Below are 26,202 nucleotides of genomic sequence, written 5' to 3'. Positions count from 1 at the left end.
GGTGCGAACCTCTTTAATGTAAAAACAACCTAGTGTGTTATGATCAAGGTGTTTTTATTTTCATTTATATGCCTTTATTTATTTCATATTATTGTGCACAATGTTTACAATAAAAGCACCGATGAAATAATAATCAGGATTTCAAACTTGACCGAGATGTAGTGTATTTTGGGGTTTTCCTACAACGACAACAACAGATAGAATGTCCACATTGAGGAAGTTCACCGTAGAACAGTCTGATAATATGTACATTACAGTACAAATGTCAGGTCTTACTAAATAACCTTACAATGAAGTACGTTGTAGCTACTTAAATCACCGATTATGTAAGCATCCAGATTCTTTTAAATGATGATGAATTAACAAATATTTGATGACAAGCTTTGATATGAACTGTTTAGATTTAGATCGTTTTACTACACGCATTTGTTTATTAGAAGATGGTACAAAAAGTAGCGATAACCTTTGCACACGACTATAACACTGAAGTTCTTATCTTAGCATAAAAATTTCTGGCTAGCGTCAGATGGAACATTTGAAGATTGGATGACCATGAGACAAAGTTCCATTATCTTACTAGCAGGTTTGCGAGAAATTATTTTTGCTTTGAACAATTTCTTTGCTATTATGTTTGAGAGTTTACTTTGTTTTCTCAATATGCTTTACTGATTCCTATTTTCAGGATTGTTTATATCCTGTTCTGCTTCCATATCAAGAGACAAGAAGGGTAAGACAAGAGTTTGTTGATTATCGACTATCATGATCACCACTGCTTGTCATAATTAGACATGGATATGTTTCAGTCTGTATAGAATGTACCAATCAGTTATTGATAAGAACCTTTGTCATTGACGAGTATATCTATTTAAACCCTTTTCTTCTATGGATATGAGTTCGGAAAATATCTGTCATTATTTTTATTTCAATTTTACAAAGTAGTATGCAATCAAACCTAGCAAAGTCGAACGTTTTTAATTTTTGTTGTATTGTACCCTGAAGACCATTCCCCACTTTATGATTGAGCAAAATTATAGGTGCAATCTAAAATATACCATAGGTTGCACATTGGGTATTATTTACTTATTTGAGAAAATATGTGGCCGCTATTTCTGACATATTTTGCAATATTCATTTTGGTAATCATGGTAACATAGTTATAAGTCAGATAGACATTTTTGGCACGCTGTTTTTGGCTATATTTAGCTCTAAAACTTCATAGTTATTTCGGATTTCAAACATTTCGGTTGAGCATCACTGAAGAGACATTATTTGTCGAAGTGCGCATCTGGTGCATCAAAATTGGTACCGTATAAGTTTTACATGATGACCCCTGGGTCGAGGCCTCTGCTGGTGGACTGTTAGTCCCCGAGGTCTCTACAGCCCAGTAGCTAAGTACAGTGTACTTCGTTACTAGCTTGAAAATACGGATGTATATTTAATTGCTGTTATAAAATTTAGAAATTCATTACAAATTTAAGGATTATCTCCCTCATGCATAGCTCTTATCCTTGGACGAATTTGGCTCCACTTTTTTGGCACGCTGTTTTTGGCTATATTTAGATCTAAAACTTCATAGTTATTTCGGATTTCATCAAACATTTCGGTTGAGCATCACTGAAGAGACATTATTTGTCGAAATGCGCATCTGGTGCATCAAAATTGGTACCGTATAAGTTTTACATACACACTTACGTATTTTGTGTCAGTCCGGTGGTGGTTCATCTCAGTTACAAGTCAATCAGTCAATATCTTGAAACTTCACCTAAGGTGTTGAAGTTTGCAAATGAATAAATGATTTACGAAGGAAAATAGAAAATTCCAACAATTTCAGGTGCAATAATGATGGTAAAATATCCTTGTTAATTACAGCCGCCTTACAAACATGTTATGAATGCAGCAACATTGCAGATCCGGCACAATGTTCACGTGTTGTCACGTGTCAGGCTAACGAGGTAAAGCATATTTTAAGCACATCATTATATCTATATACAGTGTAAGTATATTTATATAATATATGTATGAAATAGTCTGTTGATACCTTGGTTTTCGCTGTAGAATGAATGAAGTAGCTACAAATGTGTATATCCGTTACCTCTTACAGGTATGCTACACACAATCTCACACCACATCCCTAATATTCCAATCCACTGTGTACTCCATGGGCTGCCGTCCATCAGCGGTAAGTGAAACATCTGATTGAGATTTAGATTTTTAGGAAGAAACACCGTTTACCTAATCAAAATATATGGCTCATGGTGGGTGTGACTGGTTAACAGGGTATGTTTACTCCTCCTTTGCACCTGATCACACCTCTGGTATATCCAGGGGTCCGTGTTTGCTCAACTCTCTATTTTGTATTGCTTATAGGAGTTATGAGATTGATCACTGTACGTTATTTCCACCTTTCTTTTATGCATTACATGTAATGTACTCAATTTGATATAGGTATGTGACGCCCTTTCTGGTGCTGCTGTTGGAAAGAGGAGGAACGTCCGTGCATTGGATACCCATTGTAACAAATGTTGTCGAACAAATAACTGTAACAGTCGACTCTGTGGAGGTGAGTAGAACAGATAACTGTAACAGTCGACTCTGTGGAGGTGAGTAAAACAAATAACTGTAACAGTCGACTCTGTGGAGGTGAGTAAAACAAATAACTGTAGCAGTCGACTCTGTGGAGGTGAGTAGAACAGATAACTGTAACTGTCGACTCTGTGGAGGTGAGTAGAACAGATAACTGTAACTGTCGACTCTGTGGAGGTGAGTAGAACAGATAACTGTAACAGTCGACTCTGTGGAGGTGAGTAGAACAGATAACTGTAACTGTCGACTCTGTGGAGGTGAGTAGAACATATAACTGTAGCAGTCGACTCTGTGGAGGTGAGTAGAACAGATAACTGTAACAGTCGACTCTGTGGAGGTGAGTAGAACAGATAACTGTAACTGTCGACTATGTGGAGGTGAGTAAAACAAATAACTGTAACAGTCGACTCTATGAAGATGAATAGAACATAGTTAGCTTGACAGGAAACTTTGTGAAGGTAAGTAAAACAAATGAAAATGTTATAGTCAACTTAAGCAGAAGTGGTATAAATCTCTGAGGACGTGAACCTCTGTGGGTAGTAGAACAAAGAAGATACCCTGTTCGTGTTCCCAAGAAACACTTAATACGGTTCACGTATGCATACCCGGTCATGTTCCCAAAAAACGCTGAAAACGCATAATGTATGTATACCTTGAGTATATAACCTTGAAAGTGTATTTACATGTGCTCAGCGAGTTGTAATTTGGACATGATAATGGACATTATAAGTACACGTACGTGTTCTCCCACTAAGTTTTTGCACGGCCCCCAACTCGCAATACCGGAATTGATGCCTAGTGGCGAGCTTCACTTTTTACAAAATTTAGTTTGATCTGCTAATGTGTCATCTTTTTTAATTAATGATTCTTTTGTTGAATGCACTACGCATGTGCAATGTTTAAGCATATTTTTCCATTATCACCTGCATATGGTATTTATATCTCTCAACTGATTCGATGTGCAAGAGCTTGTTCTGCTTATGTTTTTAAATCAAAGCAGGCTACTGACAAACAAGTTGTTCTTGATTCTGTGATTTTGACTACGGATAACTCCGTGTACTTGATCAAGATATAGGGCTCACAGCGGGTGTTACTGGTTGACAGGGGATGGTTACTCCTCATAGGCACCTGATCCAACCTCTGGTATATCCAGGGGTCCTCATAAGCAATACAAAATAGATAGTTGGTCAAACACGGAACCCTGGACACACCAGAGGTGGGATCAGATGCCTAGTAGGAGTAAGCATCCTCTGTTAACCGGTCACACCCGCCATGAGCCCTATATCCTGATAAGGTAAACGGAGTTATCCGTAGTCAAAATCAGTGTGCCAAGAACGGCCTAACAATCGGTATGAAACACGTCAAACATCAAGAATGTTGAAACCTTTGTTCCATCAACTTGTCAGTAGCTTTCCTCGATTTAAAAACTGACCATACGCAGAACAAGCTCTTGTGTATCGAATCAGTTGAGAGATATAACCACCAAGTGCAGGTGATAATGGAATATTGCTACATAAATATGGGAAGTTGATGATGGAGAAGCTGAAATCATCCCGTTTGTCATGCAGTTGAGTTGCCAAACATAGACCCATTTTGACAAATCTTCTCATTTACAGCCGCACATGTAAGAAAAACTAAATACAGAGTCAATTAGAACAAGGAGACACCGACCAAATTTACAAATTCTATGACACCCTGTGTTAAAGTTCTGATTCCAGGGTGGGGCCAAACTTGGTAAAAAAAAAAAGTGTTTCTGTTTAAAACATTTAAATAACATCCTTAATGCTATTGATTATACATTGAAAGTAAATGAATATTGAGATGGAGCAAGTAGCCTTTTAACAAACTTGTAAATTTCATAATTCCAGGGATAATGCTCTTGGTTGCAGGGTGCGGCCACAATTATCAGTAATTATTGTCTTCATCTTTTGAAAGACTTCTCTGATTTTGCTGATACTGTATAAAACTAAATGCATATTTAGGAAAAGCAAAGAGGGATGTACCAAAATTGTGAATTTTGCAACCTTAGGGTTCTGAATAATCATAAAGTATTAATATTATGTAAAGTCTCTCATCAGTATGGGTATTTATACAGCTGTCAAATATTAGAATTTAGTAGATCACGAACCTTTTGTCTAGATTTTGTAGCCTTTGGGGCTAAATATACTTTTAACTAATACTCAGGTGACTGATAAGGCCTGTAGACGTCTTGTATATATGTATCCGCCCATTTTCAGTGTGTTTAAAGTGTATTTTGACAGCTTACTGAAATCTGCATTTTACAGGAGCAGTCGGTGGTACAACATATAGAACAAGATGTGTTTGTGAAACACTGATGCTCCCGTATGACAAAGTAAAAATGGTACAATAAATAGCTTGTCACAGGGAATATACATGTGAAATATGAATGCCCTAGCACTAAATATTCAAAAAGATATGGCCAATGTTCAGGTTTTCGAAAGTAGGTCAAACTCCAAGGTAAAGGTCATGAGATGAAATATGAAAGCCTTCGGTCTAAGCGTTTAAGTTTTTATGAACCAACAGACAGACCCAAAACTATATGCACCAGAATCTTCGAATACAGGGGCATAAAAATTTCATGCTACCTTTCTTATTTCAAGTATAAAGCTATAGTAAAAATCACGAATGTCAATGTAGTTCTTCATGGTAATCATAATATATAATTTCGATTAATTAACAGTCACCAGACACCTTTCGCTTCTGTAAATATAACAATGAATAGACGTAGTACGCTCTCTGTGCTTGTCTACATACGCATATTTTGTCTGTAATTGTACAAGTATGTACTCATATGTCCATTTCTTAATTTTATGATCGAATTTGTGTGCCAAACATTCGCACCAGAAATAATCTATATAAAAAAAGAAGACGATATTGTAGTTCCCGCTGCATTATGTCATTTGTTATAGCACACAGGCTCAGTTTGCTTTTTTTTTTTAATTATACCATAACTGTTGAAAACTTTAATCATAAAAGTATTGCTCTTATTGGAATATAATTAGTTTATCGCATTCCAACTAACCAGTAGAGGCTATATTAATTCACAGCCACAGGAACCACCAATCCAACGGCAGCTACAACTAGTCCCACGTACGTTCGTTTACTGGGTGGATCCAATGCTTATGAGGGACGTGTTGAAGTTTTCCATGGTGGTATATGGGGCTCAATTTGTGATGATGGATGGGGCGGTAATGAAGCCCAGGTTGTCTGTGGAATGCTGGGATATAGCAGGTACTTGAACAGAACGTGCTTTCTTTCTGTAAAAAAAATTCCGGATTCCTCTATGAATCCAAGAATAATTTTAAACATACCTGTTGTATTAGAATGTCAAATTACTTACACGTATGCCATGACATCAGAGAATGTTTTACTGTTTTGATTAATGTCTCATCCGAAAGTCTCATGACTTTCATTCTCATGCTGGAAGCTTGGCAAAGGAACAGTAACTATCTAAATGGATATGTCAGATATGGCCTAGTTTGAATTCAAATCTTAGCGTCGGCTTCCCGATCCACAGAGAACACTCCATCAACTTATGCGGCAATTCAAAATTCGAAGTCGTACATGTTTTCAGAATGCCGAAAGTAGATTTCGAAATTGTGGAACATGTTTGTATATATTAGTAATTTTCAGGAGTGGATCAGGTGGGGCACAGGGCACACTGTTTGGAGGGGCTCCACAATATGCCAAGATATTTATGGACGAAGTGAACTGTACAGGAACAGAAGCAAGCATCGACCTGTGTCATTTCAATGGATGGGGAGTTCACGATTGTGGACACAACGAAGATGCAGGAGTCATCTGTAACTCTGGTGGGTGAAGATTTATGGGTACATCTGGTAGTGTTAGGGGCTATAAGTTGTGGTCAATTAATTTAGTGTGATTATGTACATGGAATGTGTTTTCTTTATATACATGTATACACATCGAGCAATGATGTTATATCGGTGTTTGTAACATTTCTGTAATTACATCTTTGTTGCATCTTATTGAAAAAGTAGTCACTATGTTGAATTAAATAATATACGAAAAGATAATTGTCTGTTAGAAATCATTTCAGATATTTTTATTTTGTTCGTCTTCATTTTAGCAAGCAGAGAAGACAACATAATATTCTTGCTGGATACCGGTCTTGGCGGAGTTATTTTTCGAATGGACTTGAACACCCAGAGTTACGTCCCCATTCCAATGAACAATTTGTACACGCCCACAGCTTTCGATTATGATGCGACCGATGGAAGAATATACTTTGTGGATTATAAACTCAAACAGCTGATGAGCGTGCATTTTAGTGGTACAGACGTGAGAGAACTGAAACAACTAGATTCAAGTACGTTCTTTTGTAGCTTCTAGTTTGAAACAATTTTTCATACTTTTTTCGGGTACACGTCTTGAATTACACTGAATGGATCCCCTATGAATGTTTATGATATAGTGGTATTTTTATACGAAAGCTTGTGAAAGTATATTGTTTTCTACGAAAGTCGATTAATATCAAGTAAAACCTTTTTCGTCTCATAATCATCTTGTTTTATGAGAGAAGAGAAAATATCGTTATTGCTACATTTCATCTCCATATTACGAAAAAAGATATCAAACTTTCGAGGCAATGTCTGGGAATTTCGACATAAGATTAGTTGACACACCAAATAATCAACAAACTGACCAATATTTACCATAAATACATGTACATCAAAAGGTGAACATAAGGAACAGTAATCAATTTCATGAAGAAAACAAAATTAAGAGCAGGTCAAACACGGTCCCCGGGATATACCAGAGGTAGGATTAGGTTTCTAGGAAGAGAAAGCATCCCCTGTCGACCAATAACACCCGCTGTGAGCCCTATATATTCACCAGGTAAATGGAGTAATCTATAGTCAAAATCAGAATGTAAAGAACAACCTAACAATTCGTATTAAACAAGTCAGACAGCATTTCACCCATGGACAGGCTGTATCGGTAAATTAGATGGTTATTACGACTAAAGAATTGACAAAATGTTGTCTTTAAACGAGAATTTTGAAACCACTGTAACATCAACTTATTTGTCAGTAGCCTGCCTCGATTTAAAAACTGCAGGCCTCAGTAACCGAGTGGTTAGAACACCGCGCTCAAAATCACATGACTTCTCACCTCTGCTCGGCGCGAGTTCGAAACCTGCTGGCGCCGGTAAGTGAGAAAGTTTCCCAGTTTACTTTCTGAAGGCCGGTGGTCTCTTCCCAGATACATTGTATCTGGGTTCTCTCTTCCACCAATAAAAACTTAGCGACACCAGATAACTGAAAAATTGGTGAGTGTGGCGGAAAACAGCAAATCAAGCAATCGATTTAAAAACTGATCATACGCAGAACAACCTCTTCCGTATTGAATCAGTTAAGCTATATAAACACCATATGTTGGTGATGTTGGAATTTTGCTACATAAATATGGGAAATTGGCGATGGAAAATCGAAGTCCTCTCGTTTCTCATGAAGTTGAGTTGTTAATTTTATGATGGTATTATTGTTTTAACGCGGTAGCCTATATGTTAGGTCACTCGATTTGCAACTGGGAGGTCTAGGTTTGATTCTCAATTTCGAATCCGCGTCAAACCTTAGACATCTAACATACATGTAGGTTGTGACTGTTCCATCTCCAAGTACTCGGTATTAACAATCACGGGTATTTCAAATATGGCCTTAAAACGGTCCAATGTCAAGGTCAGCGTTGGTATGTTAAAGATCCCTTTCTGCTACGATCGTATGTGCATGGATATGTTAAATTTTAAGGCATTTCACTTGAAACTGAAGACGTCTCTACGTTTGTGAAAAACTCTATACACCCTGCCATTGGGTCAAATGCTGTCTGACGGGTTTCATATAAATTACTAGGCGGTTCTTGGCATACTGATTTTGACTACGGATTACACCATTTACTTGAGCATGATATAGGGCTCACGGCAGGTGTGAACCATCGACAGGGTATGCTTACTCCTCCAAGGAACCTGATTCTACCTCCGATATATCCAGGGATCTGTGTTTGCCCAACTCTCAATTTTGTATTCCTTTGACAGTTTGCCATTTTCACCCTTTCACGTAAATAAATAAACAAACAAAAATATTATTCATGCGCAGATAGCTTTGTGAAAATATTGTATCATTCAAAATAACGTCACTATGACCTATCAATGTTTATAACATTAGGTGTTTTAAAATGGCATATTATACACTGGAAGCTGTAAAAATGACTAAAATGAATAATGGAAAATAACGAACAGTGATTAACTCATAAATCCTATAGAGAATACAAAATTCAGAGATGGCAAATACGGATTCCTAGACATACCATAGGTGGGATCAGGTGCTTAGGAGGAGTTAGTATCCCCTGTAAACCGCTCACACCCGCCGTGAGCAGAATATATAAAAATACGTATCTATGACTAGGTCCGAACATCCACATTACATGATCGTGTGATGGGTGTGTGTGTCCTCTTCCAATTTAACCATTGAGTGTTACATATTCACACTTACTCCCTACATGTATACATGTAGCAGGGGTTCACTTTTTAATGCTTTGTTATCTTATCTGGCAAACATTGGTAGATTGAACTCATTTCCATTCAGAACGAATGGATCTGCATCTGCGTCATCAAATCTAAATTACTGATATTTTCAATGACTTTGGATTTGCACCGAAAGTACTTTACTGCTGGGTGTGATATTCTTATTCTATTCTTAGTTTACATTGGCGAGATCGTAAAAAGATCATATTTATTCAAGATTCAACAATATTATATGAAAAAAATACGATGAATCACTTCAAAAATGCATCATCATAATGTTGACAGTAAATTGCTCTAAATCAACATAATTTTACTTAGTGTGATAAGTCACTATACAGACAATAAAACTCAAACTAACAGGGTTGTTTATGTCAAACTCTCTTTACTTGGAATCATACATTTACTGCTCTTATTGTTATCTCAACAAAAACATTTATTATCATATACCACACACACAATGAATGCAATCGCAATGTAACAAGTAACTTCTTTAGAAACACGCGCACTACTTTCACACTCTGACTCATTCACATAAACATGTAATTCAACAAAAAAAGATAATCACGTGATTACTTACCACTTTCAAAGAATTCATATCTAAACTGTAAATTATTTTAAATGCAAGATCCATTACACGCATTCTAATCAGAACAGAACTCTCGAGTAACATGTACATATTCAATAATACAACATCCAAATCCCTACAAACATAGTACAACCATCACGACGAACTCCTGCAATCCGTCAAAGAAGACTGAGTTTAAAAACCATATATCTGACTTTCACATCTCAATTTACTTAGATGCTGATTTGGAAAAAATCCAGGTCGACCCAATCAATCGTAAGCTATTCTATGCGGACACAGGAAATAATCTCATTGCCTCGATTAACTTGGACGGAAGCGGATATCAAATAATCGTGAATCAAAGTTTGGACGAGCCACGTGATTTGGCTCTTGTTCCCGCCACACAGTAAGATATCACAAAGTTGAAAAAGCAATATCATATCATATATGGATTTTCTGATTAAAGTGTATGCATTTATTAGAATTTTGAACAAATCTATTTCAGAATGATTTATTGGACAGACTGGGGTTCAAGTCCGAAGATCGAGAGGGCAAATTATGCCGGTGGCAGCAGACAAACACTTGCATCAACCAATTTAAAATGGCCAAATGGTCTTGCATACGATTATACAGGTAAATATTCAAAGAAATGAAACCAATCATAACATTTTTATCATAGTATTGTGTTGGATACGCTGAGTGATTGTGGTATTACTGTGGATTTATTCTAATTCGTGGGGGCCCAATGTTCGTGGGTAAGCAACATTTTGTTGGTTCGTAGGGACGTAATTTCGTGGTTAAGCGATACGATGTCACTAGGAGAGATAATCTACCCTGTTTAAAAAAAATGTTCGAGGAAACCTAAATTCGTAGGCAAGAGTGACCTACTAAATCCACGAACATCAATCCCCACGAACAATGATTATTCCACAGTATACTCATAGCTTTGTGTAAGATAAGCTGAGTGATTGTGATATTATACTCGTAGAGAATCGCCTATATTTTGTGGATGCTGGTACACACAAAATCGAAGCTATGCAACCAGATGGAAGCAGTCGTACCGTCATATTAACCGATCCAGCAGCACACTTCTTTGCCGTGTCACCCTATCAACAATACCTATATTACACTGACTGGAATCGAGAGTGAATACATTCATATATATATGTCGTTTTGTTAATAGCCACTTGGGTAGCATTGTGTCGGTTCTACCTCTCGTTTTCTGCATTTATTTTCCAGAACAGTAATGAGGGTCAACAAAGATGGCAGCGGACAGATACAAATCGGACCCCGTGGGTTCCGACAGCTGGCGGACATCAAGGTCCACAAATACGGATATGGAATACCAGGTGGGGTTTTCCCATATCTGAATTGCAACGAGATCCTCGGTGTGTGATACACAAAGAAGGACAAAAGCTCAAAAACAGAAATTGTTCTGATATGAAAAATTTAGTTAAAGGTTGAAATCTCTAATACATAAGTAAATGTCAGTCCTTTAGTGCAGCCGGGAATTTGAAGAAAAAATTAAGCAGATGCGATAGGTTTAATATCTATAAAGAAACAGCAGTGTCCCCACATCTCAGTATATGATTTGCAATGTTCTAGATGATATATTTGATATCATGATGCAATATCAGGTAGTGAAACTACGGAGAAAAATCTCCCACAACCTACAATATATGTCCATATGCAGGGTTGACACTTCAAAGGAACATAATTATAGAATGGTATTAGAATAAAAGTTATATATATATATATATATATATATATATATATATATATATATACTTCAATTACTTTGTAGGTGTAGTCACTCCCTCACCTATAATAGTAGACGAGAGTCATATTTTTGTCCGTCTTGTTGGAAGAGGGTACAGCAATGAAGGTCTGGTGGAGGTTTACATAAACGGGGAATGGGGAACGATTTGTGACGACATGTGGGATGACAGAGAGGCCAAGGTCGTCTGCGAAATGATGGGATTTGGAAAGTAAGTTTACGTTTTACTATCCCTCACGTTGTTGACACCATGTATAGATAATTTATAGGTTTTAATCTAGTAATGTTCGTTTGATTTGAAACAATCGTTATTGCGAAACGGCTTTATAAACGTGGGTTAGAGAAGATTATAGTTATAGTTAACTTGGAGTGTTTGTTAATTTTGGATGATGATCAAACTAATACCTTACTGAAATGAATTTTAAAAAATACTAGGACTGGAGCGAAGGCCGTTTCTCGGGCGTACTATGGAACAGACAGCTCTATCATTATTTTCTTGGATGACGTCAATTGCACAGGGGAGGAATCTCACATCGCTCAGTGTACACACATCGGTGACTGGGGTGTTCACAACTGCGGTCATAACGAGGACGCAGGGGTGAACTGTACATTTGGTAAGTTTGCATCGGGAGATCCTGTGTTGAAACATCTAGACTGAGTTTCCATTGTCAGCCCAAGTACACCAATACTTGCATGTATATCAAAATCTAGGATGATCGAAGATTCGGGTTAATTTTTGTTATGCAATCGACTTGGAATATTTTGCGTTTGTTTATATTTGTCTTGCATTACCTTTCTTCTGCTTCATTCAATTGATATATTGTTCTAGACCTAAACACTATTCGAGACTTTGTGCTGGTGGCGGACTCATATATTCAGGAGATTTACAGGATGGACTTAGAGACCGGTAGTTACTCTGCTATTCCTCAGTCTGCAGTGCGCACCCCAATAGCAATAGACTATGACCCATTGGCACACATAGTATACTATACAGACGTAGTCCTGCACATGATTAAAAGCACCAAGTTAGATGGAACCAACGAAAAGATCCTAAGACGTCTCAATAGTGGTAATTGTTGCAATTCAATGTACATATACTTTCGTAGTAACTGTATACTTTCGCAAAAAATACATACATTTTCTGCAATTTCTGTCCATTTATTTCAGCTGCCGTACCTGATGGCTTAACTTTAGATCTACAAAACAGACTGATATTCTATACTGACACCGGAAATGATGTAATTGTTAAAATGGGAATGGATGGTTCTAATGCAGTCAATGTCACCAACACAAATCTTGATGAACCTAGATCTGTGACCTTAGATGTGGCTAATCGGTAAGGATTTTTCTTTTTCTTTTTTACTTGGTTTACATGTGCATGTTTGATGGGCAGAGAAGGAGGTAGTATTGCATGTTTTTATGTTTTTGAAAGTTCGCACTCATATTCATGCAATATAATCCAAACGGTTTAAAAATCATGATTATATTGACATGATCGATTTGTCTTAGAAAAAGATTCCTTAAAATAGTTTTACAAACCTGTCTGTGTTATAAACACCTCGTATGATATTTTCATCATGAATGTTCGGTTCCTTTTCCATTGGAGGTGTAGTTGGTTGGGTATATATTGTTTAACGACCCACTCGAGAATTGTTCATTTATATGGAGACACCACCATTGCCGATGAAGGGCTGCAAAATTTAGGCATACATGTATGCTCAGAACCCACGGCCTTTGATCGGGGAAATATCTTTATAGTACCTTTTGCGGTCCCATCCGAAGGACCGCCCAATCTATTATATATCCAGGGCCCCGTGTTTGCCCAACTTCACTTTATGTTATCTTTCTTTGTTTGCTATATTTTCTTGGTAAGATACTGAAATATATTTTTAGCTCTCTTGAGCTATCATCCCAAGTTAGGTTTTCTGACCAACTGTTGTCCGACATCAATCTCTCTGTCTGTATGTCCCTCTATAAACTTTACACATTTTAACTCCTCCAGAACCACAGGGCTAAGTTCAACAAAACTTGTCATAAAGCATTATTGGATGAAGGGAATTTGAAATTGTTCAAATAAAGGATCACCCCTTTTTCAAAGGGTTGATAATTAAGAAATAGCAAAAATATAGTGGGACCTTTTATATACAACCAGTCGACCAAATATCACTTCATCAGTCATCGTGACAACTATTTAAATTGTACCCATCACTATTCATACATGAATCTTAATTGATAACTTATCAAATTTGGTTGTATTTCATGTCGTACGTTTTGTTGCTTATGAATCGAATAAATTAGACATAATTGCAAAAATTTTGAAAATCCTTATGCCAGCACATAGTTTCTGTGGAGTAAACTTTGTGGGAGAGAATCACTGACTTGTTTACAAATGAATTGGGACATCATTATCTATATGTCGCAATCTGATTGGCTGATAGTTTTCATTAATATTACAAACAAAAGGTCATGCGGACGTGACCCTCTGTTGGGCTACTTCAGATCCTTGTGTAGCAATTTATGTGAACGGATTAAAGGATCTGATTTTAACCAGATTGCGGAAGATTCCATATACATGTAGCATGTCGGTCCGATTTTTCTATGTCATACAGATTTGATCCAAAACAGCAAGGCTGTGTTAACAATATTGATACTGAAGCACCACTGTGTGATGAGGATTTAAGTTCAGTTAAGTAAGGTGGATTATGGTGTCAAACCTTTTTGTGAGAATAAAGATTAATTGATTGATTTAATATTGTTTAACGTCCCTATTGAGAATATTTCACTCATATGGATACGTCACCACTGCCGGTGAAGGGCTGCAAAATTTAGGCCTGTGCTCGGCGCTTACGGCCTTTGAGCAGGGAGGGATCTTTATCGTATCAAACCGGCTCCTGCTGTGACACGGGACCTCGGTTTTTGCGGTCTCATCCGAAGAGGATAAACATCTTTTATATAGTCATCTAAAGAACAGCTGGACTAAAGTGACTCAGATGAACATTTTGGTCATTGAGCTTCTGGTGCCCGTGAGTTAGTGAATCACTTGCTTATTTTTACTAAACAAATAATTACATTAGTTTTTCTTTTGGCAAAAACAGTCGTGCCATCACACATTAATAGCAGGTTTGTAATCATATACTGTTTGATTTGAGTGCAGAAATGTTTTAATCAATCGTGTTGTTTTGTGTTATGTTGAATCGTTTTGTTTGTGTTATGTTAAATTGTTTTGTTTGTGTTATGTTGAATTGTTTTGTTTGTGTTATCTAGAATTGTTTTGTTTGTGTTATCTAGAATTGTTTTGTTTGTGTTATCTAGAATCGTTTTGTTTGTGTTATCTAGAATTGTTTTGTGTTATGTTCAATTGTTTTGTTTGTGTTATCTAGAATTGTTTTGTGTTATCTAGAATTGTTTTGTTTGTGTTATCTAGAATTGTTTTGTTTGTGTTATCTAGAATTGTTTTGTTTGTGTTATCTAGAATTGTTTTGTGTTATGTTCAATTGTTTTGTTTGTGTTATGTTGAATCGTTTTGTTTGTGTTATCTAGAATTGTTTTGTGTTATGTTGAATCGTTTTGTTTGTGTTATCTAGAATTGTTTTGTGTTATGTTGAATCGTTTTGTTTGTGTTATCTAGAATTGTTTTGTGTTATGTTGAATCGTTTTGTTTGTGTTATCTAGAATTGTTTTGTTTGTGTTATCTAGAATTGTTTTGTTTGTGTTATCTAGAATTGTTTTGTTTGTGTTATCTAGAATTGTTTTGTTTGTGTTATCTAGAATTGTTTTGTTTGTGTTATCTAGAATTGTTTTGTTTGTGTTATCTAGAATTGTTTTGTGTTATGTTCAATTGTTTTGTTTTGTGTTATCTAGAATTGTTTTGTTTGTGTTATCTAGAATCGTTTTCTGGACAGACTGGGGTGTTCATCCAAAGATTGAAAAATCGAACTATGATGGCACGAATCGTCAAACTCTTATAGACTCGGGGCTTAAATATCCCAATGGACTCGTCTATGACGGAAGTAGTGAGTGCTAGCCTTCTTTTCAAAATTAATTTCTGCGGATGCAGAACATTCAGACAATAGATACTAATAAGGATGTTTAATCTTCTTACAGCAAATAAGTTGTATCTGTGTGATGCTGGAACAAATAAAATTGAGGTAATGGACACCAATGGACAAAACAGGAAGATGATTTTTCAAGATGCAGGGGCCCACTTCTTTGGAATCGATGTTGACTCCCAATATCTATATGTCTCTGATTGGACCAAAGAGTATGTATGAACATCGTCAGAGCAATTTGAAGTGTGTTTTGAAAACCAACCTTTAAATTTAATGGTGACTTTACACTATGCTTTTTGAAAAACCATGTATACTACTATGGCAAGAGGAAGGGAAAACCCATAAAAATATCCCGAAAAGCCTAAACATTACATCATCTTAACTGTTTCATTCATTTGATTAAATCATTGTTAATTTCTTTACCTATTAACCCTCACTTGTAGGCATTTAAATTCCACTGAATGTAGGGTATGTGCAAGAATGATCTCTCACTTAACACATGTGTGGCAAAACGACCATCTTAGAAGTCTATTTGCTCTTTAATACTTAACATAATACGTTTCTGCAGTAAGTTTTTTATATTCAACATAAATGTTTAGTAGTTGGGGGCCGCCAAAGAAACTCAGAAGCTCAAAACTAATGGGGGCATCACGCAAATTTCGGTGAATTGTGCATGCATATAAGTTTCATTTCTAAGGTTTGTAAGATTAAGAGATTGGGACTCAAACATACTTGTACTCCCCACTTCCTTCCTCTTAGCTATAGCAGCCCTGAAACTAGCAACATTCATAAAATTAATTACTGTAAATGTATTTACTGTTTTCGACTGAGTATGCCTTTTTCAGTAGAAAATCTGAAAGTAAGTATTAATCTATCATTTCAGTGGAGTTGTAAGGTTGAATAAAGACGGTTCTGGAGAGACCCCAGTGGGACCACCATCCTTTGGTAAATTGAACGGCATAGCGCTGTACCATCAAGGGGGTTAATCCATCTGAGTACCACACCAATTCATCCAACTCATTCAAAGTGAATCAGTTTCCGGACATGGACCTTTAACCCTTTTATGAAATGTTTTTTCACAATATCCTGTATAGTAATATTTACATTTATCGATGTTTTGTTCTTCCATGATTTATTGTTTATAATTTTCGATATAAACTGTGACACGCAAGTAAATGTTCAAGTTATACCAGAAAGATTTACTTTCAAACAAGCATTTTGAGAGTACTACATGGCAATACAAAATTTCCCTACCGTTCGCAAAAATGTATTGGCCCACAACTACTTTGAAGCCAATCTTGTTCGATTTAGGATTTTAAAGATTTTGCAATTTTTATTTACTTGTCAAGAATTTTAAACAAGTCAACTTTTCAATTTGAAAAGAATTGGAATGGTAGTTATCAAGAAGTTAAAAATTTCTAGTACTCACAAATTTAACAACTGACCATTTTGGCCCCACCCCGATACTTAAAAAAACCCAACCCCTGGGGTCATAAAATTTACAATTTTGGTGAATGACTACCTGTTCTTTCTAAATATCCATTTAGTTTCAATTTAGTATTATTAGCACTAAAGATGTCATTTAAGTGTTTTACATATAAACACTATATAGTAAGTTTGGCCTCGCCCTGGGGTCAGAACCCCTACCCCATGTATCATGAATTTACAATTTTGGCAGATGCATTCCTGCTCTACATCACTATGCATTTAGTTTTCTTAAACATGTGCGGTTCTAGAGAATAAGATTTTTGATAATTGGTCAATTTTGGGCAGTTGTTATCCCGCCCCTAAGGCCCCAGGGATGCAGGAATCCTGAAATTTACAATTCATGTCTCTCTTGTTCCAAAGATGCTTCATATCAATTTTGAAAAGTGGAATGGTACATGTAGTTATGAAGAAGAATTAAAAAAATTCTAGTGTTCACACATTTCATAATTGACCATTTTGGCCCCACCCTAATACCGAAACTCTACCCCTGGGATCATCGAATTTACGATTTTGGTGAAGGACTACCTGCTCTTTCCAAATATCCGTTTAGTTTCAATTTAGTACCAATAGCACTAAAGATTCTATATAAGTGTTTTACACATAAGCAATATATAGTAAGTTTGGTCCCGCCCTGGAATCAAATCCCCTACCCCGGGGATCATGAAATTTACAATTTTGGTAGAGGCCTTCCTGCTCCACATCACTATGCATTTAATTTTTCTTAAACATGTGTGGTTCTAGAGTAGAAGATTATTTAAAATTGGTCAGTTTTGGGCAGTTTTTCCCCGCCCATAGGGCTCCAGGAGTCCTGAAATGTACAATTTATGCCCCCTTGTCCTAAAGATGCTTCATACTAAATTTGAAAAGAATTGGAATAGTAGTTATGAAGAAAAAGTTTAAAATGTTCAATTGTTAACGCAAGACGACGAACGACAAACAATTGCAAGAGGTCACCTGAGTAAACTCAGGTGACCTAAAACGAATGAAAGTGGAGAAAACTGATTTGCCGGACTGACTGACAGAGAGAAAGACGGACGGAGTGCAAACCAAAAGTTCCCTTCGACTTGATCGTTTGGGGACTAAAGAGGAACGGAGTAAATTACAAAATACATGGACTGCAGGTTTAGTTCGTATTATGATGTTATATAGAAATTGAAGATTGGAATGATTTCTGCGTCATCGCCTTCGTCGATTATATGTGTACAAATTACTTCGCGATACCATTGTATATATCCTTTTAACGAAAATTGAAGATATATAACGAAGAGTGATTCAATCGAATTAGAACTTTATTCCTTAAATGCTACAATGAAATGAGTCGCTTTGTGCAATTATATTACACAAGACAAAAAATATTATTTGCATTCTTTTACACAAAATGAGTAAACTTTATCGATAGGACATTCAAGGAAATGTTCATTGCGATTTTTGTCATATTCTACAAATGAGTATATCTTGTAATTATACATAATAGTATAACTGTCTATCTAATCTTCACCAGCATCCTTCTTGTAAGGTTTTGTGAAATGGTAAATTTTGAGTGTTTAATCCTAAACTCTCGGCGTATTTGATAGCGGCGTCCTCCTCGTCAGAAGATATGGTGGGGGTTCGTGACAGAATATGGATGCAATAGTTCGTATAAAGCCCCAGGAAGGAACTGCAATCGTACTCCACTGCCACATTGTCTGTCAGATAAATGATGGTGTAATCTGCCTGTAATTATAAATCACTACATGTCACAGAACTCTTACCATTCCCTGCAAAGGAAAATGGGATCAACACCCCAATAAACCTAGAACAATTCTGAAATATCATCTCTACAAATGCATTTTGATAAAAGTGTATGACACGTTATGGGGTAATATATCTGTAGTACCCTGTTAGACATTACTAGATAATACTTACTGACGATTTTAGTTTCTACATCATCAACCTCCCATATTTATTTCACAATATTCCATTATCACACGCATATGGTGTTTATATCTCTCAGCTGATTAAATACGCAAGAGCTTGTTCCGCGTATGATCAGTTTTTAAATCGAAACATGTTACTGACAAACATGTTGATGTTACATGAGTTTCAACAATTTCGTTTAAAGTCAGCATTTAGCAAATTCTATGGTCTTATAATACATGTGTAATATAGTTTGTCAATGCAACCTGTCATTGGGTCAAATGCTGTCTGACGTGTTTCATACCAATTGTTAGGCCGTTTGTGGTACACTGATTTTGATTACAGATTACTCCGTTTATCTTATCAAGGTATTGGACTCACGGTGGGTGTGACCGGTCGACAGCGGATGCTTACTCCTTCTATGCGCATGGTCTCTCTTCTGGTATATCCAGGGCTCCGTGTTTGCCCAACTCTCTATTTTGTTATTCCTTATAGGAGTAATGAGATTGATCACTATTCGTAATCTTCACCTTTTCATATAGTAGAGGTATACTTTGAAAACTTCATTAACTTCCTTTGGATGTCCAGGCCAGGAAGAAGTCAAGACGTTAGTTTATCTAATTAATAGCTCCAGGGAAGAAGTCAGTTAGCTTACCTAGGGATAGTAGCCATTGGCTTCCTTAGATGTTCCCAAGAAGAAACGATAATCTTACCAGGTTCTCCTAGATAGAATTCTTTTTTAAAAACATATTTCAGTATGTACTGAATGCATAATGGGATATGGCAGCAGGCATCGATGTCTATACGAGTATTTTCCTTATTAAGGATACAACGTATACATTCATGTTGTAATATTTATATTCATTGAATCTTTTCTCTTATATTTCTTTTGAAATTGACATTGCTTTCATCATACATTGAATACATGTTTGTTGCAAACTAGTTCGATCCGGTTTTTCTAGTACCACCCGTCTGCATAATCATTACTAAATATGGAGCGTCATCAAGGTCAAAGGGTGCATTGACTGTTCCGTTTAATGTAACAAATGTGTCAACCATATAATATTTTATAGCTTAATTCTAATTTATATTTTAACAAATACATAGAAATATAGATATTAACACAAAATGTCTTTCTTTGCTGTTTTATTGGGTGATGAAGGTATCAATCATTGCATAAAATTTTTGCATAACCCGCTTATGTGAGTTATGAATTTTTTCTGCAATGCTAGCTACCTTCATCACCCGATGAAACAACAAAGAGAACATTTTATTGTTTAAATAATTTCATAAATAATTAAATAATTTCATAAAGTCTGTACATCGAAATACTTGCATGTACAAGTATATCATTGCAATTGTCATATGTAAATTGGATTTAACTCATGATATAGTTACACTAGAAAGGGAAAAGTAAATAAAGCAAGTAGGAAAAAAAATATTGATAAGCATTTTCAACAGAATTAATAGTTATCACACATTTGAGTTTCTGATAATTTTTCTTTCAAGAGACGTTTAAATGAAATCCAGAAGCATTTGAAATGTGGTCTGACAAGTTGTTCAAATGTTTAATAGTGGGAGGGAAAAACTTTCCATATAAGATGTAGTTTTAATTGGAGTGGGTAATATTTAATAAAATGTCCTCTGAGCTTATCTGTTTCGGGAAAGTCATAAGCTTCCTTAAGGAGTCCCGGAAAGAAGTCATTAATTTACTAAATTCAATAACTTACCAATGAAAATTCTGGGTTAAGGTCAATAGCTTACCTTAGGAGCTCCGGGGAAGAAACCCTCCTTCCAGTGACCCAAAGGACCCTCGTTCGATAATGTTCCTGTAATCATCGTTAATTGTTTCTTTAACTACATGGTGAAAATATTAGTAGATAACAGCAAATCTAGAGAATAAAATCAATGGCTGACCAATTTAAAAGATGTAAATGGCTTTGGTGTTGTTGTGCTGTATAAACCGCTTTAAAAATGCATCATACTTAATGGCTTTATTTCGGAAGACTATACCGATGATTTTATGTGTTTTTTTCTGCTTGTCATATACGACTTTCAACGTGAAAGGAAATACTATACATGGTGTTCTAAAATATTTGATACTATTTCAAGCGTAAATTGTTTTTATAAAGAATAAACTCAGACAGGAGTTTACAGGTTTCATTCTATAGAAGATCAAATGTTTTCATCCGTGAATAAGCAAATGATTTATATAGGAGCAAATCAGTACATGTAATATCTAATCACAATTCTAGTACAGATCCCAATTTCTTTCTTTTTAAACTTGTTTGGATTTTTGTATATCTATGCAAATATTATATTATGACAGTCCGGAGACTGAGAAGTTTGTTAGAGACACGGACCTGTCGCATTCATAAAGTTCCCCGTGGGTGTAATCTTCCGGCAGCTGTTGATGGCTTTAGAATCTCCGTTGGTTGCTGAGGGCACAGGTTGCACGTCGATAGTCGTACATACACAGTCCTTCTCAAAGAACGCTCCGCCAGCTGTCTGGGCCTTAGATACCTCATACCAGAGTCCGTTGTATCTCGTGTTCTGGTATCCATTGGCTACAGGCGGAGACTTACAAGAATCAGCACTCAACATGAACGCTTTGCTTATTCCAAACAAGAATATCTAAAAGCAATACGTTATGGAGTAGTATATCTAATTAAGTAGATGATCTTAGTCACAATACAATAGTAATGGTCATGATGAACATTGCATATGGAAGTACATGTAAATACAAAGTAGGATAGTGTTTCAAACATCAAACATATGTTCTTGATATACTTTATAAAATCATTAAAGTATGATAAAACCGATACTGTATTTAAAAATCAAAAGCCTTCACTATGTAGGTTTTGTCTATTAAGTCTCCTAATGACCTTAACCTTTGAACCCAAAATCAATGAGATCATTCCCCTCTTGATAAGAAAGCTTTATGTGAAGTATCAAATCCATTAAGCAAAACATTCCAGCCTCTAGCGTATGTCAGAGGTCAGCGTTATGTTCAACCACAAAAGAACGGTCTTGTTACTAAATCCCCCCTTTGTTATAAATTGCGAGGGGATAATAGTGAAAATTCGAAGATATAACGAATACAAAATTGAGAGTAAGGTAGCCACGTACATCTGGAAAGACCAGAGGTGGAATCAGGTGCCTAGGAGGAGTAAGCATCCCCTGTTTACTGGTCACACCCGCCTTGAGCCCTATGTATTTATCGGGTAAGCGAGGTAATACGAAGTCAAACTTAGTATGTAAAGAATGGTCTAACAATTGATATGAGATACGTCAGACAGCATTCGACCTAATGACAGGTTGATTTTGCAAATTAAATCTGAGAACCATTGAATTTGCGACATACTGGCTTTAAACAAGATTGTGGAATCCCCTGCAACATAAACTTCTTCTCAGCAGATTTCCTTCACTTAAAATAGACCATCAGCAGAACATGCCCTCGCGTATGGAATCAGTTGAGAGACATAAACACCATATACATGTGATAATGGAATATTGATATATAAATATGGGAAGTTGACGGTGAAGAAGTTGAAGTCATCCATTGTCATATAGTTGAGGTGTTAGTTTGTCATTGACATCCATGTTAAATAAAAATATCCAAATATGAAAGAATCTGAGTGTCTTTTATTTCGAGTTCATATTAATGAAAGTGGGAATTGTTTATAGATAAAACGTTGTCGGTGTATCTTAATGCCGAGTTGAAGGCCGCAGTTAGATATGGAAATTCCAACAGAATGTTGATCACCAAAGACCACGTAGATATATATTGCCAATAAAGAACTCCAGCATATTTTCAATATCAATTTCAGAGTACTAGTGCGTAGAATCAGATGAATATAAATATTTCCCATTTTTATTGAAGCAGTTATTTACTATGTTAAATAGCCTAATATTAATTTATAGTGAGAAATGATTGTGTAAAGTGTTGAAAATTTGTACGCTGTTGTTGATTTTGAAAAGTTTAATTTGCTATTTTAAACTAACTCAAATTACTTTGGAATTTTTGAGAATCCACATTTGATTTACACAACTTCTCACATATGTTGTGGCTCAATACATCTGAAGTCTCTCCTTCACAGGAGTTTTAAAATACTTTTGCGAGAAGTAAATATAGGGGTTTGATAGAACATTTCCTTCATCTTGTAATGTATCTCTGTAAGGATTTTTGTTAAGTTTTGGAATCCAGTATACAATGTAGGTACGGTAATTCAAAGTTATTTGTCCAATTGACTGGGATATGAAATTATGTGTAAATTGCAGAATTTCTTCTTCTGGAAAAAAAACTTAGAGTATAAAATGGATTTCTAAATGGAATTAAAACCAAGTTCGTTTAAGATGTAAACATGTTCTACATGTAGGATAGGGTGTCCTGCACTGCAGTACAATTTTATAGATCGAATGTTTTCAACAAAAATTCTTAAAAGTATTTCAATTTTGGGTGATCGAATTAAAGACATTATTTATAGCGTTAAACTAAGAAACTCGTTGTAAATTTTTGGCGGTTACATCTGAATCTTTAATATGTTTTCTGATCGAAGTTTGTTAGTTGTCTGACGGTCGGTGAACGGTAACATTTTCGACTTCTCAAAAATAGTTTGGCCTATTTAACTAGCCTTAACGCACAATTTTGCAAAGGGGATTCCAATTTGCTCAAAAGACAGACAGTACTCATTTTCAGAGGGAGATGTTCAGGAAATTGCAAAAATCTTCGACTTAGAAATCAAACAAGGTATGAATGTACAGTGTAGGCCTAATTATTCTATAGCATTTAGTTAGGGTACAGAGGATCAGGATCGGCCATTAAAGTTAGTATCACTATACCATTTATCGAAAAGTATCTTTGAAAAATCTTTTCAGAACACGTGTCACATTTTCATTGTATTAGTGTTCAGGTCATGGCCTTTGGAACCTGGCTGGCGCCACAACAGAGGTGTGAATCTTACAAGAACGAATATTTACCAATCTTTTACATAAAACAAACAGTCCCTGTGGTACTCTTATCCAAGACTCTTCAGTATACGGTCAATATATTCTGTTCAAATCATCGCTATGGCAAAAGTAAGACTACACGTTCATTGCGTACATTATTATAGGCGTGATTTTAAATACTATTGAAATATATATTCATGAAATTCTGATGAATATGGTACAACTTCTCAAATACGTAAGCTTATTCAATGTGGATTCTATTGGAAATTTACTCAAACTATGGCTCCCAGTGCAAAGTGTGATATATATAGGATTTACAGGAATATACAGAAAACCTGAAAATCTCATTATCACTGATAACAAGAGTAGTACATATTGACAAAATAATGTAATCAACGTTACGACTTTTTTAAAGTTAATTTTGTACCACGACCACCACCACCCACCCCACCCCCAAATAAGCATTACAAACTCAAAGTCACGTACCTGGATTATAATCATTGTCTCCATTTTTAAGTCGTTATACTGGTCATTATTATTAGGTGGCGATTTATATAGCCTGTTTTTCACATGTACGAACACGTTGATTTGAAAGCCTTATCAGCGTTACATAAACGAGCAAGTTTGAAGAAATTCAGAAGCAAGCAAAATAGAATATATGTATCATGAATACAGACCATCCATGTCAAAATGGAGCTCATGCAGCAGTATATTCATATTAAAATCTAAATAACAACAAGACGGATACCCACCCACCCATCTTTTTAAACCAATTAAGCTCAGAACATCGATGTACATATGTAGGTTGACATTGGTTTTATATGAGCAAGACTTGAAACGTATTATACCAAAAAAAGCAATTAACATATATGATAAAGATTTACATATATGTTGAATTAACAATTGTTCCAGTAACAGTCTGCCACTTCGTTTGATCGAGCGTGCAAATTTCACTCACTGACTGGCCGTGTGGTTTCAATAAAAGTGAGTTTGGATTACCACGCTATAAGCTATGCGTGATTGGTCATTGAGAACAAATGTAAAAACAAGTGTCTTTGATATCTATAAGAAGCCTAGTCCAAGCATTTGCACGATCGACCAATACTGATCCAGTTAAGTGACACGCTGTTATCGGAACGGTAGTACTGAACTGGTTGCGGTAGCCTTGTAGGTAGAGCGCTCACTTGGAAACCGGGAGGCCATGGGTTGGATCCCAGGCAACTGCATAAGCTAGGACGTTTCAAATGAGAACTGTTTATTTGCCAAGCGCCTGACATTAGAAGTTTTAAATGAGAACTGTTTATTTGTCAAGTGCCTGACATTAGAACTTTGAAATGAGAACTGTTTATTTGCCAAGCGCATGATGTTAGAAGTGAAAAAAAAACCCACTTATATTAAAAACGGAGGTGTTATATTACAGTTAGCGTTCGCACGATAAAGAAAATTACATATGTCAAAATTTGTTAGATTTAATCATACATTAGTTTTAAGAAATAAATTGCATTTTTTAAACTGCGACGCTTCTCGACGGCTTTATTGTTAACAACTGTAGCTTATTCATTAGGGAATGACTAATTTCAAAATTTGTAAACATATCAAAGGTACAAACATTGGAAATGTAAATATCATTGTATAAATACATGTACAGGAGGTATGGACACAAGTTGTATCAACTTAACGAAATTCTCACTCAAACATAACTGTCAATAGAGTGGTTACCATGGGAAAAATACAGTGAGTTGATTCAATATACATGTTGTTACGATATGTAGAGGATAATTACATTTAAATGTTTAACAATTTGTATCTGAAGTGATTGCATTGTAACATTTGATAATTTATTTGAAACGTAAAGTAATTAGATCCACCACTCTATTTGTTTGCTCGTTGTCATGGGGCTACGCGCAGCATCTGGCAGACGAAGAAAACTCGACACAAGATGCGGCCATAGCAGATCGACATGACACGGGACTGTCTGTAGAAAACTTTGCATAATCAGATCTAAATCTGATGATGGCGGGGACGTTCGTGCGATGTATGCGTGTCAGTTTCGGGGTTCAAACATGTGTTTGGAGTCGGTGATTAACTGTGAGAACTGGGATTTCGCTGGTTTGTAGTGAAGCCACTGTACGCCATTATTGTTTATCATGTTTATAATGTAGAAACTTATGAAAATGATTTGATGCTTGTTCAAGATTAAAGATGTAAAATCTATTTTGACTGAGGTGTTTTTGTAGTGTGCCGAAATTGTCTTTTATTTAATTTTTTATAATTTTGGCGACGTTACAATGTACTTGCAATCAATTTTTGACAGTTGTGGGTATATACA

The 26,202-nt window shown here is 35.9% G+C and overlaps 2 protein-coding genes across 2 annotated transcripts; one reads left to right on the top strand and one right to left on the bottom strand.

Annotated features, from left to right (window-relative positions):
* Window positions 1-271: 271 nt before the first annotated feature.
* Window positions 272-16,710, top strand: LOC130052266 (low-density lipoprotein receptor-related protein 5-like). Its single transcript, XM_056156711.1, has 20 exons — window positions 272-326; window positions 441-583; window positions 683-727; window positions 1,870-1,952; window positions 2,102-2,179; window positions 2,446-2,560; window positions 5,652-5,835; window positions 6,238-6,416; window positions 6,695-6,934; window positions 9,951-10,119; window positions 10,219-10,346; window positions 10,702-10,858; window positions 10,953-11,062; window positions 11,518-11,701; window positions 11,926-12,104; window positions 12,320-12,559; window positions 12,658-12,826; window positions 15,376-15,503; window positions 15,595-15,751; window positions 16,423-16,710. The coding sequence occupies exons 2-20, from the start codon at window positions 547-549 to the stop codon at window positions 16,523-16,525; spliced, it is 2,685 nt and encodes an 894-aa protein (XP_056012686.1). The 5' UTR covers window positions 272-326; window positions 441-546; the 3' UTR covers window positions 16,526-16,710.
* Window positions 16,711-18,298: 1,588 nt separating this feature from the next.
* Window positions 18,299-24,457, bottom strand: LOC130052265 (apolipoprotein D-like). The gene is made up of 4 exons (XM_056156710.1): window positions 24,360-24,457; window positions 21,287-21,557; window positions 20,688-20,752; window positions 18,299-18,740 (listed from the first exon to the last, which is right to left on the bottom strand). The coding sequence occupies exons 1-4, from the start codon at window positions 24,381-24,383 to the stop codon at window positions 18,522-18,524; spliced, it is 579 nt and encodes a 192-aa protein (XP_056012685.1). The 5' UTR covers window positions 24,384-24,457; the 3' UTR covers window positions 18,299-18,521.
* Window positions 24,458-26,202: the final 1,745 nt, after the last annotated feature.

The sequence above is a fragment of the Ostrea edulis genome, chromosome 2, assembly GCF_947568905.1.
Source record: "Ostrea edulis chromosome 2, xbOstEdul1.1, whole genome shotgun sequence".
NCBI classification, from domain to species: domain Eukaryota; kingdom Metazoa; phylum Mollusca; class Bivalvia; order Ostreida; family Ostreidae; genus Ostrea; species Ostrea edulis.
This window is presented reverse-complemented; position numbering and strand designations above follow the sequence as displayed.